The sequence below is a fragment of the Ursus arctos genome, unplaced genomic scaffold (assembly GCF_023065955.2).
Source record: "Ursus arctos isolate Adak ecotype North America unplaced genomic scaffold, UrsArc2.0 scaffold_14, whole genome shotgun sequence".
NCBI lineage: Eukaryota > Metazoa > Chordata > Mammalia > Carnivora > Ursidae > Ursus > Ursus arctos.
The window spans coordinates 29,710,097-29,727,668 of NW_026622808.1; the positions used below are offsets into that span (position 1 = coordinate 29,710,097).

At 49.9% G+C, this 17,572-nt stretch overlaps 1 protein-coding gene across 2 annotated transcripts in view; it reads left to right on the top strand.

Annotated features, from left to right (window-relative positions):
• The window catches only part of LARS2 (leucyl-tRNA synthetase 2, mitochondrial), a 143,926-nt gene that overhangs the window by 68,254 nt on the left and 58,100 nt on the right, over positions 1 to 17,572 (top strand). For both annotated transcript variants that reach the window (XM_026500640.4, XM_044384796.3), the window contains 2 exons: positions 14,541 to 14,648; positions 16,614 to 16,773. In XM_026500640.4, the coding sequence (XP_026356425.2) occupies positions 14,541 to 14,648; positions 16,614 to 16,773 (268 nt within the window). The remainder of the gene's footprint in view (positions 1 to 14,540; positions 14,649 to 16,613; positions 16,774 to 17,572) is intronic.

Sequence of the window (17,572 nt, forward strand, 5' to 3'; positions counted from 1 at the left end):
GTGGAGGGGCCCTCCTTTCCGTCACTTACCTTCTGGATGAAGAAAGACGATGCCCAACGTGAAAATTACAGGGAGGCCTGAAATGCAAAAATGCTTTATTTAGGCTGTTCTGTGATGTTATTAGATTTTGCTCCCCTTATCCCCACCCAGTCTCGCCAGGACTTCGCTGTGTGAAATGTGGAGAAAACTTGCAGTAGGAGTATCTGAAGCCCATGAATTAGTGTGGGAGGTATCTTGTGGGCAGCATGGCGAGGGGAGAGCAGGGGGAAGAGCGGGGAGTGCAAACCTCTGCACGGAAAGCAAAAGACATTCAGGGCCTGGTGGAGCGAACGCCTCAGTTCCTGCCAGCGGGGCGACAGTGGGAAGGCGACACAAATAGAGAGCCGGCTTCCCATGTGAACTTTTCTAATAGATCTGTGGTTTCGATTTCTGCAGCTGCCTCCCTCAGGCCCTCAGACCCCGGGGCACTGTACGTAGGCCCCTCTCTGGCGTTGAGATGGGCATAATCATGCCCTGATGGTGCCGAGTCAGCCGCCACACCAGATTGGTGGGTATGTTGTCCAAGGTTTCAGGAATTACCCCGTAGCTGCTAGAATATCCAGAAAGTCCGTCTCCCCCTCCCATTTCCTGCCTGCTTTCCCCTGAGCTGATCAGTGCTCTGGCTTTTACAGACACCATCTTACTTAACCCTACGGCGTGCCTGTTAGCCCCATTTTACTGACAAGGAAACCGAGGCTCCCACTGGTAATAAGTAATAGCCCTGGGCTTCACATCCGGGTGCTTGAGCTCATAACTGGCAGTCTGTACCACTTCTCAGGGAGTGTGAATTCATTCATTCTTTCCCCAGATGTTACCGAGCACCTGGCCAGACCTGGGCCAGGTGCTAGCAGGGAACGTGGAGGCTGGTGCGGGGGACAGTCTCAGACTGGGGGGGCATAGCCCAGTGGGATCACTGTGACGATGCAGGCGAATGCAGGGGGGCGGTGAGAAGGAGCCCCAGGTCTGCCCTGTGCTCCAGGAAGGCTGCAAAGCGCAGAATGTCTGTCAGGGAACGTTTCATTGCCTTCCAGACGTGCCGGAAACTTCATGTCTCACAAGTATTTCCACGTAGAATTTCTGCTGGCAAGAAGCAGCCAGGCAACGATGAGCCCTCATGAAATCAGGGAAGATGGGAGGGAAGAGCCCCCATTTCCCTGCCCCCTTGTGCCTCTCCTCTCCCCCCAGTTTCACCTGGGAGCTTGCGGGTGAAGTGGAGGTATCTTTCCCAGAACACACTGGTCGTGTTGGAGCCCGCAAAGAGTGAAAACACGAGGTGGGAGAGGCGAGGAGGTGAGGGAAGGGGAATGGGCTTTACGATAGGAGCTCTAGAGGCTGGAGCAGAAGGACAGCCCCCGAGGAGGCAGGGTGCAAAGCCCCAGTCTCCAGCACATGCCCCTGGGTGCCTAAGGCTCCCCTGCCCTCTGGAATGAGGACCCTCGGGCACCCCGGTTCCAGTCCTGAGGCCTTGAGCTGCTTGTGAAAGCGTTTGGCTGTCTTCTGGAAATCGGGCCTGGTGCCCGGCTTTCTGCTCCTACCCTCGCAGCCTCCGGCAGCCCCCGAACAGAGGCTGGCTCGCTGATGATGCTGGGAAATGTTTCTCCCTGACACCAACCCAGTCATCCCTGTGCTGCTCGGGAGGCTTTGCGAAGGGACTGGTCAGTGAGGTTTGACAACCGGGCCCTCCCCTGCTCCCTGCCCCCGAGAAAGACCCTTAGCACAGGGGGCTGCTCCTGTGTGTGCAGCCTGGGCCTTCGCGGGGTGGGTGTGGGCCCACGTGAGAGGTGGGCTGAGGAAGCAGCGTTGCTGGGAACCAAGAGGAACCAGTGAGACGCACTTGATGAGCTGTCCGCTTCCCTGCAAGGCCGTTGGGATAAAAAGCAGCGAGCACACTGGCCAGGGGCGCATTTAATGCAGTGCTCGGGTTTATCTACCGTGAGGCTTTGCTCTTCAAAGCCCAGTGGCTTTAAAGCTATTATGACACCATCGCCACCGTGCCCCTCTTGTGGCCTTATGCCTCCTCGCTTACAAAAAATACGTTCTCAGCTCCTGAGTGGTAGGAGTGGCTGAGTGCATGCAGGCGCCGGACCCCGGAGCTCCGAGAGCAGCACTCGGGGGTACCCTGAGCACAAGCTTCCTACTGGAATTCTCCCCCGTGCCCCGGCTGTCTCTCCTTTTGGAAAGCGCAGACTCTGCGCTCGTCCCCACGATCTGCTTTTGACACCCTGTCTCACAAAACTAATTAGCTGTTAAATCTGCTCCTTCTTACATAATCTCTCTGACTTCTTTCTCTTCTCTGTATTCCCCGCCTCTCCTGGATCTTTCCTAAGCTGTACGGTGAATGCAGTCCCCCCACCTTCTGTGCTGTCCCCTCCGTACTCCTTGGGGTGATGGTTGGCCTTCTTACAGGGAGGGCCACCCCCTAGCCCCTGGGAAATCCTTCTGGATGGTAGTGGGCAGGGCCCAGGGGGTGGGGGAAGAGAGGCGAAAAGAAGGCACGTGCCTGGAGGCTGACATCTCCCCAGCGGTCCCCAGGCAAGCCTCCCGCTGCCTGGAGTGGCTCGTGGCCACAGCGGGGGGGGTGTGTGTGTGTGTGTGTGACACGGGTGGGGGTGGGGGGTAACTCTGCACAGCCCTTGGAGGGAACTCTGCCCAGAAGGGTGCACGTGAGTTGGTGCAGGGCATGGGCCCCGGCTCTGGGATTCCGAAACCCACAGTGTTTCTGGATGGTACCGAGATGACCCCAGCAATTAGATTTCCTCTCCCTAAACACGGTGCCTTCCTTCCGCCTCGGATAGGCCCCCTGCCCGTGTCTGGCCACATCTATGTGCTCTCCATTAGCCCTGTTCCCTGTGAGCTTTCGTTTCCCTTTGCCCTGGCGCCCTGTGCCCACCCGTGTCCCTCCCGTCTGGGAACTGAGAACAGCCGTGCCCGCACAGCCTCCCCAAAGCACCGCTGAAGGGGACACATGGGCTCCTGGTCAGCACACATGCTTGACAAACGAGAAGTTTCCATTTCTGTGTTGTTTTCGGGGTTTTGTTGCTAAGAGAGAAGGAATGACTGCAAAGGGAAAATGAGAAAAATAAGTTAATACCGTTGACCCTTGAACAACCGGGGATTTAGGGGTGCTGACCCCCCTCCTCTCCCCATGCAGTTAAAAATTCACAGATAACTTTTGTGTCCCCAGAAACTTAACTGCTCATAGCCTACTGTTGACCAGAGGCCTAACTGGTAACAGAAACAGTCGATGAACACTATTTTCTGGGTTGTATGTGTTATATACTATAGTCTTAACAATAAAGCTAGCTGGAGAAAAGAAAATGTTAGGAGGCAAAGATAATCATAGGGAAGAGAAAATACATTTACGGTGCTGCACTGTATGGACCAAACCCGTGATGTTCACGGTCAACTGTAATATGCTTCTTAGGTTATATTGACAATGAAATAAATTGTAAATCTGATTAGGAAAAAATGATGGCAGAACTGAACATGACGTCTTGCTCTTAAACCCTGAGTGGGCTTTCTGAGCTCCTGGCCAGGTCCTTTTGGGGTGTAAGGACCTCCTTCCTTTTCGAAGTATCCGCCTGGACCCCATGGGAGTAAAGAGATTTATTTGTGGGGGGTCCCTGGGCATTGCCGGGGAGGGCTGGTGAGTGTCACCAGTGAACCCCTTTAGCTCTGGGAGACATTTGGATTTTAAAGATTTTATTTATTTATTTGAGAGAGAGAGAGAGACAGTGCATGTGGAGGGGAAGGGGCAGGGGGAGAGGGAGAGAGAATCCCAAGCAGACTCCCTGCTGAGCACGGAGCCCGACATGGGGCTCAGTCCCACGTCCCTGAGATCATGACCTGAACCATAGTTGGAGGCTCAAATCACTGAGCCGCCCAGGCGCCCCGACATTTGGATTTTAAAGCTAAAAGAAACTTGAGCAAACGGTGCACAGGCTCCCCCACATTTAGCCCACGGTCTCCCGTGCTTTTTAAATCCCTGCCCTGATCTGAAAAACAAATGCAAACCAGAAAACCCTCATGATTTGGTAATTACAAAATCAATATGATACCTAAAGACAAAGGGATCAGGCATTGGTTTCTCTTAAGCAGAGCACATCCTGCCTTCCTCCTGCTCCCCAGGGGCGCTCATGGCCAGCTCGAGGTGTCCTTGAAAATGACAGACCATTCCTCATTTTATGACTGAGGCCCCCAAGCCCAAGAAAGCCAGGACCCAGCTTGGGTCTCCTGAGACCCAGCCAGGTCTGCGTGCTCTCTTTCTACCAGCTCTTGAACACGGGTTCCCAAGCAACCAGGCATTTTGGGGCACGCGGTGCAGTCGGAGGGCAGGTGTTGCAAGAAGGCCAAACATTAGCCCGGTAGGAGCTATAATAGGGCCAGGGCCAGGGCACAGATGGCCAGGTAATGGCAAGTACAGTGGATGGAGGTTTCCTGGTTTGTTCTTGATGGAATTGGCTTGCTGGCCTCCAAGCTGAAACGGTATCTTTTTGTGTCCTATCTCCCGTCCAAGGTCCTGTCTCTTACCCTGGACCTTCTGAGCCCAGCTGCTTGGGGAACAGGGACACTGATCCCGTGGCTGCCTTGCTAGGAGGGAAGCAGGCATTAACAGTCATAGCCATCATCATGTGATAGTGTTTTGTTTTCAAAATCAGTGTCCCTTTCAGAGAAAGAGACAATTTTCCATACTATCTTTCCATTTCTCTGTTTTGTTTACTATTCCAGAGTGCCTAATTCTGAGTGTCAGATTTGCTCGAAATAAAGATTTAATCCTTTCTAGAGCTGTCATAAGTTGTGACCTCTGGCAAAATGCAAACTCCAGTAGTTTAAAAAGAGTATACTAGTGGCATGGTCTGAACTATGTGACGATCGCATGAGTACCCACCACCCTAGTACGTTTTATCAGCTGTAACACGTGATTGGCATTACATCTTATGCTCCGTAAGAAAGAAAAATGGTGTCAAAGGCACCATTGATTGTAAGACATTTGTGGGGCCAGTTTCAGCATTTGTGGGGAAACTGCATCTTTGGGGCATCTGGGTGGCTCAGTTGGTTAAACGTTCGACTCTTGATTTCGGCTCACGTCATGATCTCAGGGTCTGGGGATCGAACCTGAGATTCTTTGTCTCCGTCTGCCTGTGCCCCTCCCCCAGCTTGTGCTCATTCCCTCTTTCTCTCTCTCTCTCTCAAATAAATAAATAAAAATCTTAAAAAAAAGAAAGAAAGAAAGAAAATGTGCATCTTTCAATCAGTAGACGATGGGGTATAAGTATGATGTGGAATAAAATATTAATAGTGACCTCCCTGGGTGTTTACATTGATTATGGGAAACTGTTGTTGTTCTTCGTGCTTCTTCATATTTTCCAGAATGACTATTATCATTTTGGTAATCATAGAACAAAACACCTGATAGCAGGGTTATGTCAGCATTTATTTACATATCTTCTGTACACCTGAGTGCCTTGGAAGGGATGGTCTTATGTTTCTGCAACTTTTCAATTTATGGGCAGGCTTCCAACGTGAAGGTAATTGAGCGGAATGTCCCCTGGGATCACTGTCCCCATTTTTTTCCCCCTTATTAGACCAATAAAAGCTTTCAGTCTTGCTCCCACGACTCTGCTTTCCCGGAACAAAACCACCTTTCCAGGCAAGGGTAGCGTAGAGTCGCAGATCGGGCTGAGTATGGGGTGCGGCTGTTCCGCTGCTTGATCCCTGTCCTGTGGGTACAGGACAGCCCCGCTTGTGTCCTGTCTACCCAGGGGCAGTGAGGCGACCTGAGTGGCCTCTGGGAATACGAAGCAGCCTCATCCAGACAGATGACTGCCGTTGGGAGAGTCTGTCCTCTGTCATCTGCATTCTTAGGGGTGGGGTGGGGACATTTCAGAACCTGTGCTCACCCCCTCTTGGAAGTTAGTGGAATTAGAACTGTTCTGCCAGAGAAGGGGTTTGCTTGGGTCTGAAGTGGGGAAAAAGGCTGCTAGGTGTGGCCAGAATTAATGGGGATAAGAGGAGATTCGCCAAAATGGCTGCCACCGTGCTTCCTGGTTTCCTTCCCTACGTCTGTCCCTGGTGGTTGCACCCAGAAAGCACTTCCTTCTGTCCAGCTACTTGGAAGTTATTTAATAGCACTTGGCGTGTCCCTCTCTTTGCCTCGGCTCTGAGATGCACACTCGATGTTCTTTCGTGTGGGCTGCTTGGCACCTCCTCTCCTCTGACCCCCGCAGTCCCAGGAGCACGCACCTTGTTGGTGAGTCCCGTATCATCAGTAGGGTGCCTTGCTTAGACCGATTATCTCCCTTCGGGGTTAACAACACCTTTGCTGGAATTGAGACTCTTGCATAACACGACTGTATTTGCAAATAAATGTTTTGCCTTGAGATGCCACAGCAAATGGATTTTGCTAGAAATACACATCACCTTTCAGAAGAGAGGTGAAAACACAGCTATCAGAGGGAAGCGAGCACGGTAAACATCATGCCATGTGAGCTCTTTAATGCAGAAATCCTTGTGTGCAACTTCATGCCACAGTCCACGCAGGAGAGGGAGACGAGGCTGTGGGGGAGTTGATCCCTCTAGAATATTCTAGAGGGGACATCTAGAGTTTCTAAAATCATCTTACTGCCTTCAGCATTTATTTTCCTTTATTACACCTCAAATACACACTGTGTCTTCGGTGTGATTGCGCTGAAACAATCTCAAACACAAAAATAAGGACATCTCGGCAACACGATTAAGTTTTGAAAAAAGTGCATACGAATTTATAATTCAAACAGAATTGCTACTCAGATCACACTGATTCCGAATGGAGGCAGAATGGAAGAGAAAGATTTAATGACAAGACTTAATTAAAATGGGCACTTTTTAAAGTCTTGTCATTAAATCTTTCTCTTCCATTCTGCCTCCATTCGGTGTCCAGCTCTCCGGGCTCTGGTTTCTGGACTCTCTCCCTTAGTAGCTAATATGTCCACTTCATTTCTCAGTTTGCCTAAACTTTTTTTTTTTTTTTTTTAACCAAGGTCTTCTAAAGTGTATCATGTTTTTAAAACCGCTTCCTCTGGAATTCTTACTTGTGGTCGTGCCGCGCCTTGTTCTTAATGCTTTAGCCCACGTACTGTCCTCTCTTGGGAGGTATGGATTTATTCCTGGCATTATTTTTGCTTCTTTGAAGAAAGAGTCCAATTAGCCATGTTATATTTAATTCTCTTTTTATCCCAAGCTTTTTAGTGTTATTTCATCTTCGTCTTTCTCATTCCCGACGATGTTTGGGATCCCCGAAGCTTTTTTTTTTTTTTTTTTTTTTTTAATTGGATGCGCGCGTCAGCCCATCTCTTGTTGGTTCACGTTCTTAAACTCTGGCTCCTAGAGTTTGAGACCCACTAATGTACAGTCCTGTTTCGACTTCTTCAAGCATCTGCGTTCAGACGGTGCACCTGTGGAGCGACAATGGCTGTATTTTCAGCCCTACCCTGCTGAAAATGATTATAAGCGCCCTTTGCAAACCACAGTACTTCTGTGTGTGCTGAGTAATAACCACAGGGCAACAGTACCATTTGCCTCGAGGTATTAGTACAGTCATTATTTATAAAAATGGACTGAGAAGCCCATCCATATGGTTAATTTCTAGGTTTTGCAGGTGGAAGGAGTTGTCTTTTGTTTAATTTACGTCAAGATACCTGAAAACAGCATGGGGGAGGGGGCGCAGAACAATAAAGGAGATCTGGGTAATTCATTATTTGGGGTCTGCCGTGGCCTTGGTTGAGTGAGCCAGTTTTTTTTCATTTATTAAGTGAGGGGAGTTGAATAAACTCATGGCTGCCAAACCGCGCCGAAGCCTTGGGATTGATGGAGAGGGACCAGAGGACGGTTTAGCTTTTAGCTTTTAGCGCTTACATATCGGGTTCCCTCCGATGCCCTTGGAAAAGTGATTTCACTGCACTTTTTAAAAAGAGTCTCAAAACTTGCTCTTTCCCCAGGTTTGGGGATTCCGTGAACCGGTAAGATTTCCTCGCATTGAGTTGGCCAGGGTGGGAAAAGGAGGCACTGCCAAGTGTTTGCCAAATGTAAGGACAGGAGACGAGATGAATTCCATCGACTATTACCGTGATTGCCCCCAAGAGGAGGAAGGATTTATGATCTCAACCGAAACACCCAAAAAAGGAGATAAACATAGCCTACTTTTTTTAAAAAAAATTTTTTAAAGATTTTATTTATTTGACAGAGAGAGAGACAGCCAGTGAGAGAGGGAACACAAGCAGGGGGAGTGGGAGAGGGAGAAGCCGGCTCCCGGTGGAGCAGGGAGCCCGATGCGGGGCTCGATCCCAGGACCCTGGGATCGTGACCTGAGCCGAAGGCAAATGCTTAACGACTGAGCCACACAGGGGCCCCCATAGCGTACTTTAGATTGAACAACTGCAGCATCATAAATATGTCCATAAATACCCATAAATACCCCCACATTGCTCCTGGTCTGGCGGAGATGGGGGGGCAGCAGCGCAGGATGAAGGAGAGGTCCTTGGGGGCTGTGGGGCTGTGCTGTCTAAACCCCTGTTCATCAAAAGTCAGTGATGCATCCTGTGTCTGTGGGGATGAAACAGGGCTTGCTGGGTTGCTCTCAAGATGTTGATTTCATTTGGTTTGTTTTTTAAAAGTTCTTCTGGTTTTTAAAAATAGTCATAGATTTTGTTGAGGTTTTAAGCAGGTGTCCTTCCTCCTCCCCCTGGTAATTAGCATATCAAAACATTCACATTTCATTCTATTCAAATCTTTTGTCCTCCCTGAGATCTGAATATTTTAAGCAAAGCACCTCCAACCAGAAGTGTTTCAGCCTTGACAATTCAGTCTAGAAGAAAAACACTGTAAGAAGTCTTGTGTACTTACATGGTGGCTCGGTAATGCAGGGGAAGGGTGGGGTGTCAGGCGCAGTCAGCGTTGGACAAAATTCAGTCAACTCTGAATTTTCTGTGGCAGGAAAGGCTAATGTGGGCTGTGGAGCTAATCTTCGAATCATGTAATGTGGGTTTTATCTGATGGAAAGACGTCAGATCCCGTGAGACCACATGTGGGTTTGCTTGGAAGTTAAATGGAACTTACTGATTATTGGAGAGGAAATGCCGGGGGTCGTTTTCAGAGTTTATAATGCACTAGTTACGTGCCTGGGGGCATTTAAGAACCCCTAAATTGTTCCATAAATTGAAAAGCTTTCTATAACATGCAGCTTAATCAGAAGATTGATTACTGGTTTATTAATATAGTCTTGTTGTGATATTAATATGTAATTAATCTATTCAAGATTTTATACTTTTGTGGCAGTGATATCAAGGGAGTACGGTATCAGCTAATATTCTTCAGGATGTTGAAACTTTTTAAATCCATTAGTCTTAGTGAGGAAACATGGTTGCAAACAACTTCAGCCACAAACAAATGGATCAGAAGAGGATCGGGTTGCTCACAGTTGGTGGAAGGCCAGAGACCCAGACTTCGGCCAGATTCAGGGAGCACAAGGACACGGCTAAGATCTTGCCCAGGAAAGATCTGGTTAAGCCATCACTGCTGTCAGTCCCAGGATCTTCGGCCTCTCAGGTCTGCTGTGGCATTTAAACCAGTTGCCCGAGTGCCTCGGGGTCCCCCCCTCTCCCCGGCAGTGTTCCAAGACTGTCCTGAGCCCCTGCTGTGATTGGTTACGCTGTTTCGCTTCCACAGAGGAAGAGAGTGGGCCCGGGAAAGCTTCCATCGTGGGTGGTGGGGCCCTGCCACTCACCCGTAGAGGATGGCCCCCAGGAAAGAAGAGCCTGCAGGTGCTGGGCAGCCAACGCAGTTCAGGTTCACTGTGCCATTGGGGAGAAAACTCGAGGAAAGTGCGTCCTAGTAAAATGAGGCCTGGGTCGTGTACTCAGGACCGGAGTTTTGGGCCGGGCTCCAGTTAGCTAAGTGATGGCGGGCAGATTGCTGAACCTCCCGGGGCCTCTGTCCTCATCTGTACAGAGCGGGGGAATTGTACTGAGCCTCAGCCCCATGACTCCATGACGAGAGGCCTCTTTCCAGCCATAAAATTTAAAAATAAATGAGATAATAGACGCAGGCAGAGCTGTCGTAAGCGTCTGTTCCAAGTTCGAGAAGGGGGAGTCGACACCGTCTGAAACCCAGACATGGGAGAGCTGAACGTAAGCACTTGGATGGCAGGGTGGTCATGGGGTAGCAGGTATAGGAGGGGACGGGCTTTGAGCGCTGCTTTCCCAGTGCACACCCCCGCCCCGTCCTTGTGGGGTGCACCAGGGGAAATTGCTGAGACTCGTATTCTCGTCTGCGAGGTGGACTGGTGCTGGGTTGTGCTGTCGTGAGCGTGACACGTGCCTTGTCTTCAGTGTACCACACACGTAAAAGTGCCCAGGACGTAGGCAGGGTTCCACGGAGATCATTCCGTCCCTACGTGGGGGCTGGGGGTCCAGTTCCACTGCTTCTGCTCTCCCACTCTCGCCCCGGAGCAGAGGGAGTTAAATGGCAATTTAATGAGCATTTGTCCAACACAAGGCACGTGTCTGGGCTCTGGGCCAAGCCCTGCGTGGGTTCTAAAGAAAGACCAGAGAGCCGAAGCTGCCGCCTGGAGCCCGCAGGCCAGCCTTGCCCCGTGCCCTGCTCTCCGGGAGCCACACTGGGATCGAGAGCTGAGAGCTCTGCCGTCCCAGACTGAGTGAGTCTGTTTTGTGGTGACATTTTTACTGTAAAATGAAATGCAGATAACCGTGTAAAACAAATACGTAGCTTACCGATTTCTTTTAAAGCAGCCATCCTTGGAGGTCAAGATGCTGAATTTTGCCAACACCCCGGAGCCCTCCCTCTTTCCCATAAGACACGGCTTCCCAGGGAGCCACTGTGCTGTGGGAATAGGCTCTGCCTTACCTTTCTCTGTAGCTGTCACCCACACGTGCCTCCCTAGACTCGGGTTTATTCTTACCTCTCCCTTTCTTTGTTTGATGATGCCTTCTAAGTGTCTTAATCTGCAGGTTTTCCTCTTCCTCCCTTTTCTTTTTCTTACACTTTACCTGTTGAAGTAGCCGGGCTGTGGGGCCCATAGAGTTTCCTGGGGTTTGCTGATTGGACGTTGGTGGGGCAGTGGGACATGCTCCTGTCCTCTGGAGCTCCTGGCGCCTTTTATCACACCAAACAATGTCTTCTGTCGCGGAAGGAGCTTGGTGACCATTTTGTAATTGAAGTGGACGGGTCCGTGGGAACTTTGGTATGTGATTCATTCATAATGGAGATACCACATGCCCGTGTCCTGTCCGAAGTTCCAACGCCGCTGGCAACTTTGAAAGAACCGACTTCTAGGAAAGCCTTATTTTTAGATGCAGTTCTCACCAACTCCCTCGGTTTCCTCTCTCACGCGTCTTCAGGACAGTGGATCCAAGATCGAATCCCAGGTCTCACCTTGCGCTCTGGGTTATACTAAAATTAGTTGTGCAGCTTTTCAAGTCTGTGCTGTCAGTAGCAGAAAATCTCCCATGTTTGTAATACTTGTTTTTGAGCGAATATTCTCAAACCATCGCATGCGTACGGAGCTCCAGCATTTCACGTTCTGTTTGTGTCAGCCAGGAAAGGGGAAGGTGGAGAAGCTGTTGTTTATCTGGAAGAGTCAGGAAGCAGGCTGTCTGGATCAGATCAGTATTCTAGCTCGCTGAGTGTTCTTCTGTACCCTGGGTACATGCGGTGAGGCCGTTTCCAAAGAAATCCAATCCAGCTAAATATATGTAAAACTACACATGGCCTATAGTTGAACTTTTCTTTGATGAGTCAAGATCTTATACTGTCTTCAGCCGTCACCATGAGTGATTTTTAGACACCCCAGAAGTCACATAAAAATAAATCTGGGGGCACCCTGGGTGGCTCAGTCAGTTAAGTGTCTGCCTTTGGCTCAGGTCATAATCCCAGGGTCCTGGGATCGAGCCCCGCATCGGGCTCCCTGCTCTGCTGGGAGCCTGCTTCTCCCTCTCCCTCTGCTGCCCCCCCGCTTGTGGTGTCTCTCTCTGTGTCAAATAAATAAATAAAATCTTTTAAAAAAGCATTTTTTATCTTTCATAAGTAACAGTCCAGAAATGGGAGAAGCCTAGAATCACGTGTTGGAAGCGACCTACGAACACCCTGGGTGGTTGTGTCTCTGCCTTGAGGATTGTGCCGAGTGCCCCATCACTGGGTTTGTTGGTGGCAGAAAGGAAGGGGGCCTGCCTAGTCCTGGTGTGTGGTTGTGTTCAGAGGACAGCTTGAACTTGCGAGGCTTTCCAATGCTCTCCCTCTTCCATTTTGTCTGCTTTCCGTTTTCATGTTAGTGTAGCTCTGTTCCCTCTTTCCTTCACTCGTCACTTGAGACTGACAGCCCTGCGGCAGGAAGGCTCGCGGTGTCACTGAGCAGCCGGTAAGCCGCGTTCCATGCAGTGCTGTTCCTTGCATCTTACTGGGGTCAGACACCCCATAGCCCCACGCATGGTAGGGGCTCCCTAGCTTTCATGCCCTCACCTGCGCCATTTCCCCATTATCTCTCTGCTTCCAAATTCCCTCTATTCTTCCTGTCTTTCTTTTCTGGAGCCTCGCTTTCCCTACCCACCGACTCCCGTGACTTTCCTTCTCCTTCCCTGGGGTTCATCCACCCAGTCTTTTGTATCGCTCCCTATTTCTCACTCTGCTCCTTTTCTTCCCTGCCTTCCCACTGTTTTTCTTTTCCCTTGCGTCACCTCCAGGACCCATGTCTCATTTTCTGTGATACTAATTGCATCTGGCATTGAATTTTGATCAGTTACCCGACTAAGAGCAGCAGACTACATGTGTTCATTGTTTAGACTTCATGGGAGGGACTCTGGCATACCCTGCTCTGCATATGCCCGCGCCCCCAGTGCCCAGATGAGGCCCTGGTGTGGCCGGGTGGGTGGCTAATACCTCGTGGTGAAATAAAGAAATGAATGGGGACGCCTGCGTGGCTCAGTCAGTTAAGCATCTGCCTTCGGCTCAGGTCATGATCCCAGGGTCCTGGGATCGAGCCCCGCATAGGGCTCCCTGCTCAGCGGGGAGCCTGCTTCTCCCTCTCCCTCTGCTTGTGTTCCCTCTCTCACTCGCTCTCTGTCAAATAAATAAATAAAATCTTAAAAAAAAAAAATGAACACACTGCTGGTCAGCTTGATGGGGTCCATTATCCACAGTTTCTGCCGCAGAAGAAATTTCTGGATCTTGAAGCTTCCAGACTCTTAGGTAGATGAGACTGGATGGATAGACAGATGACGGGTATCGAAAAGGCTCTGTGTTGTTTATCACAACAACTGAGTGTGAATCTCTGTGCTGGAGGGGAAGGAATGCTGTTAGTAAGTGTGGGTTCTAGTCGTGACTCGTCCGCTCCGGCAGCCTCGCATCACAGAGCTATAGTCTCTCAGTGTAAGTTCACTGGCTTGAAAGTGAGCTGCCTTACCAGAGTGTGTGAGAAGAGATGTGTGTAAAAGCACTTTATGGATTACAAAACACTAGACAAGCATCATTATGAAGCCTGTCCTCATCATAATACAATCAGGAGTTTAAAATTGGACTCTTCACATTACAGATATGTGATTTACTCTTTTTTTTGGTTAAGGTTTAACCAAAGAGAGAGAGAATGTGTGTGAGCTGGGGGCAGGGGCAGAAGGAAAGGGAGAGAGAAAAAATCACAAGCAGACTCCCCGCTGAGCGTGGAGCCTGACGCAGGGCTCGATCTCAGCACCCTGAGATCATGACCTGAGCCGAAATCAAGAGTCCGAGGCTTAACAGACTGTGCCACCCAGACGCCCCTGTGATTTAGTTTTAAGTCCATCTGTTGAAGGAATGTGTCTTATCACCAAATGCTGAAGGATGGCATGGACTCGAGACCATAGACAGTAATTTATATAGAAAAGCCTCCCCGTTATAGGAATTTAGGACCAAAAGTAGACACACACATACACACAAAAAACCAGTGAGAATATATATGCACTTCTGATAGCAAATGTTTACACAAATCAGAGCGATGGTTTCCCTTATGCTGATTTTGATTTTTTTAAATGCAAAGATGTCATTTATAGTGTTCTATTTTTGATACAGCTGAGTTGTAATGTGCCCATCCCCTTGAGTTGCTTATCTTAGAGTTTCAAAATTCAGAAACTTGAACTTCTTTTGTTTAGTTCCCAGACTGTGGGAGAGAATGTCCTCACCGCATCCATCAAAGATGTTAATTAAGGTCTTTCCTCATTAATTTTCTCCTTTCCGCGAAACGTTGGCCCGCTCAGAATAGAGAAATCGGTCAAACCCATCTTGCTAAATTGAGTCATGGTGAGTGCATCTGTTTCCACCCCTCGCTGGGCTCCTCAGACTGGCACGTGGACAAGGAGAGGGCTGAATCCGGAGCCTCCTTTAATGTCCTGCTTTTTTTGACTTAGCACCCCCCCCCCATCCTGTGCCGCCCCTTAAGTCAGCTTTGCCATTCCACCCCTCTTCTCTTGTTGTTCCTGCAGGCCATGCAGGACGCGCTGGCGGACCTTCCGAAGTGGTATGGAGTAAAAGGCATGCAGGCCCACTGGATCGGGGACTGTGTGGGCTGCCATCTGGACTTCGCATTGAAGGTGATCGAGCATAGCCTCTCCGTGGATTAAAGCTCACAGCTCCCCCTTCTGTGGTTTCAGAACTCACCGAGCAAACCAGTAGCGTCATCTCCAATGTTGCAGTGGCCACATTTTTAAAGTGCATAGAAACAGGCAAACTTGATTTTAATAACATATCTTTAACCCGTTGTATACAAAAAATGATCATTTCGGGCTGTGATCAGTAACAGATCTCTATTGAGGAAACAGTTGATGCTCCGGTTTTCTATGGGCCCGTGAACTCCCTGAGATGATGTGCGGAAGGTTGTGTGGGCATTTTCCTGAGCAGCGGGCCCAGAGCTCAGAGGGGTTCGTGTCACAAAGCAGGTTAAAAACCAATGAGCGAAGGCTGATACCATCTCAAAACGGGGCACACCCGAAGCTGGTGAGGGCTGCGGGCTTACCCAGGGTTCAGAAGAGCCTACCTGCGTGGAAACACTGCTCAGAGGTCACTGCCGAAGGCCCACCTACTCTGGAAGGTGCCCCCCAAACTTTTCTCTTTGTCCCTACAGACTTGATAGTTGTTGTTTTGCCGTTTCTCACCAGGGTGGGTTCTGGGTTATTTTTGTTGTTGTTTTTTTTAATTCTGATGTGTCCTTCCTACTCCAGACTTTTGTGCACTTAGGTCCAAACTCATCCCTCACCTTAGGTCAGACCTTTAGAAGGAGGGGACAGCAGCCAAGAGACCGAGTTGACCTACTTTTCTAGACTCTTCCTACTGATAGCCATGCTGGTGTCTGCTGAGCACCCGCTACTTGTCACAGAGCTTGCGCTTCCCTCTGCCGTCTCCTCACAAAAGTGATCCCCCTCCCTCCAACTGCAGACACGGGAAGCCCTCCATGAAGGAGCGGGGACTTTGAAACCTTTGAAAACCAAATCCTGAAATGACCAAATTCTGTCACCACTTTCCTGAGAAGGTGGTGTGATTTCTGAAATTCAGTCCAGCTGCGACTTTGGTTCAGACTCCCTGGACCATCTCTTTCGGGGTCCTGTGCACTAGACTAGGTCGGGTCCCCGTGTCGAAAGGCCTTTGCTTCTCAGCCAGGGTGAAGGCGGTGGGTCTCTGAGCCATTCAGCTGCTGTACATGGAATGGCTTCCATGTTCTCTCCCTTCCCCAACATTTTGTTATGAAAATGTTTCTGTCTCCGTTCCTGGACCCACCTGAAAATGAGATGTCTCAGGGGAGGGAATTCTCAGTCCGGCAGGTGCAGGACCATGTGTTTGGGCCTCTGGGGCTCTAAATCTGGCTCCACAGGGGACCCCTGACTCATACTCCGGCCACAGTGTCGACTTGCATGTCATTGGCCCGCTGTGAACACAGCTGAATGAATGTGTGAAGGAAGGAGCATCTGTTCCCTCGGTGTCTGTCATATAATTATCATTCAGTTGATGCCTAATGTATGCCTCTTCTTTGAAAGGCATGTAACCAGCCCTAGGAACACACTCAGTCGTGACCTCAGGTGTCCTCTCTTTCCTCTTCAGAATGGTTTTAGCCTCAGTGGTGGTTTTTCTGGTTAGAAAAGCATATGCCTTTCTTCTCTTCTTTTTTTTTAACTATACCTTAAATCCTGGAGGAAAGTATAGCTCCTTTGTCAGGACAGAAACAAAATAACGTTGATAGTTATTTTTGATTCGTGAACAAAGGAGCCAGGAAAATGGGAGAGGTGTCTTTCTGAGCATGCTTTGACAGTCTTCGATACGGGGCTGCCAAGTATGCCTGGTGGTGGACACCAGGCTTCTCAAAGAGGAATGGTGATCCCCTTCTCTCTTGCCCGTCTCTGTCCCTGCTAGGGGCGATCTCAGGGCCCCACATCCTTGGGGCTGCAGCCAGAAACTGTCCCTGGTGTTTGGGCTTGAGGAGGGGAGGGAGGAGGGGATGTGGTCCGGGACCACAACAGTCCTGAAGGAGCCCTGAGGAATGAAATGGCTCTGCTTTTACCTGCCAGGTGGATGGTCAAGTCACAGGAGAAAAGCTGACCTCCTACACGGCCACCCCCGAGGCCATTTACGGCACCTCCCACGTGGCCATCTCTCCCAGCCACAGACTCTTACACGGGCACAGCTCTCTGAAGGAAACCTTCTGGAAGGCGCTCATTCCTGGCAAAGGTGAGCTGGCGAGTTCGGGCTAACACAGGGATTACGCGTTGTGGTTGGACAGCGAGCGCTTCCCGGGGTCACGGTCCTTTCCCATATGTCATCCTGTGTGATTTGTTCTTCGCCTGAGCCTGACTTGTTAGTTTTTTAATTTTCAAACAGGATAAACGAGCTCTTTGAAAATGTTGCGACCCCGGTTTCGCGTTGAGTGACTAGTTTGTCGGCTTCTTGAGTTTCTGACCCTAAAGCTCAGCTCTTTCTCTTTAAATGCAATCTAGACTTAAAGCTCTTGCTGACAGGAATAGCATCTTCTGCTTAATTTAGAATTCCATCGTCAGATAAGACTATCCTGATGATGGCGACCAGGAGGAGGCCAGTGAGTCTCAGAGGAAGCATTTTCGACAGCTTCATCCTATTATTTTAAAGAATCCCCAGTCATCTGAGCGGCTGAACAGGGCGCTGCTCGGCACAGGCCCTCGATCGGTGGATCAAGCCGACCTGGAATGGGCACAGCAGGGGTTACTGGTCAGCGAGGATTTGGGGAGTGCCTGTGCGTTAGTCAGCGTTCTGTGGTTGCAAGCAACAGAATGCATCCCTGGCCAACCCAGAGGACAAAGGGAACCTCCTGGAGGCTGTGGAAAGCTTGCTGACTAGCAGGAAACAGTCTGGAAGAGGACTTGGATCAGGCAGCCGTGGGGTTTTGGCAGCAGGAACTAACAGACAGTCTCTTGAGTGCCACTGACGGAGAGAATCTGCTGTCACCTTGTCCTCAGTGCTGGGGGCACTTGGTCTAAGATTCCTGTTGTAGGGA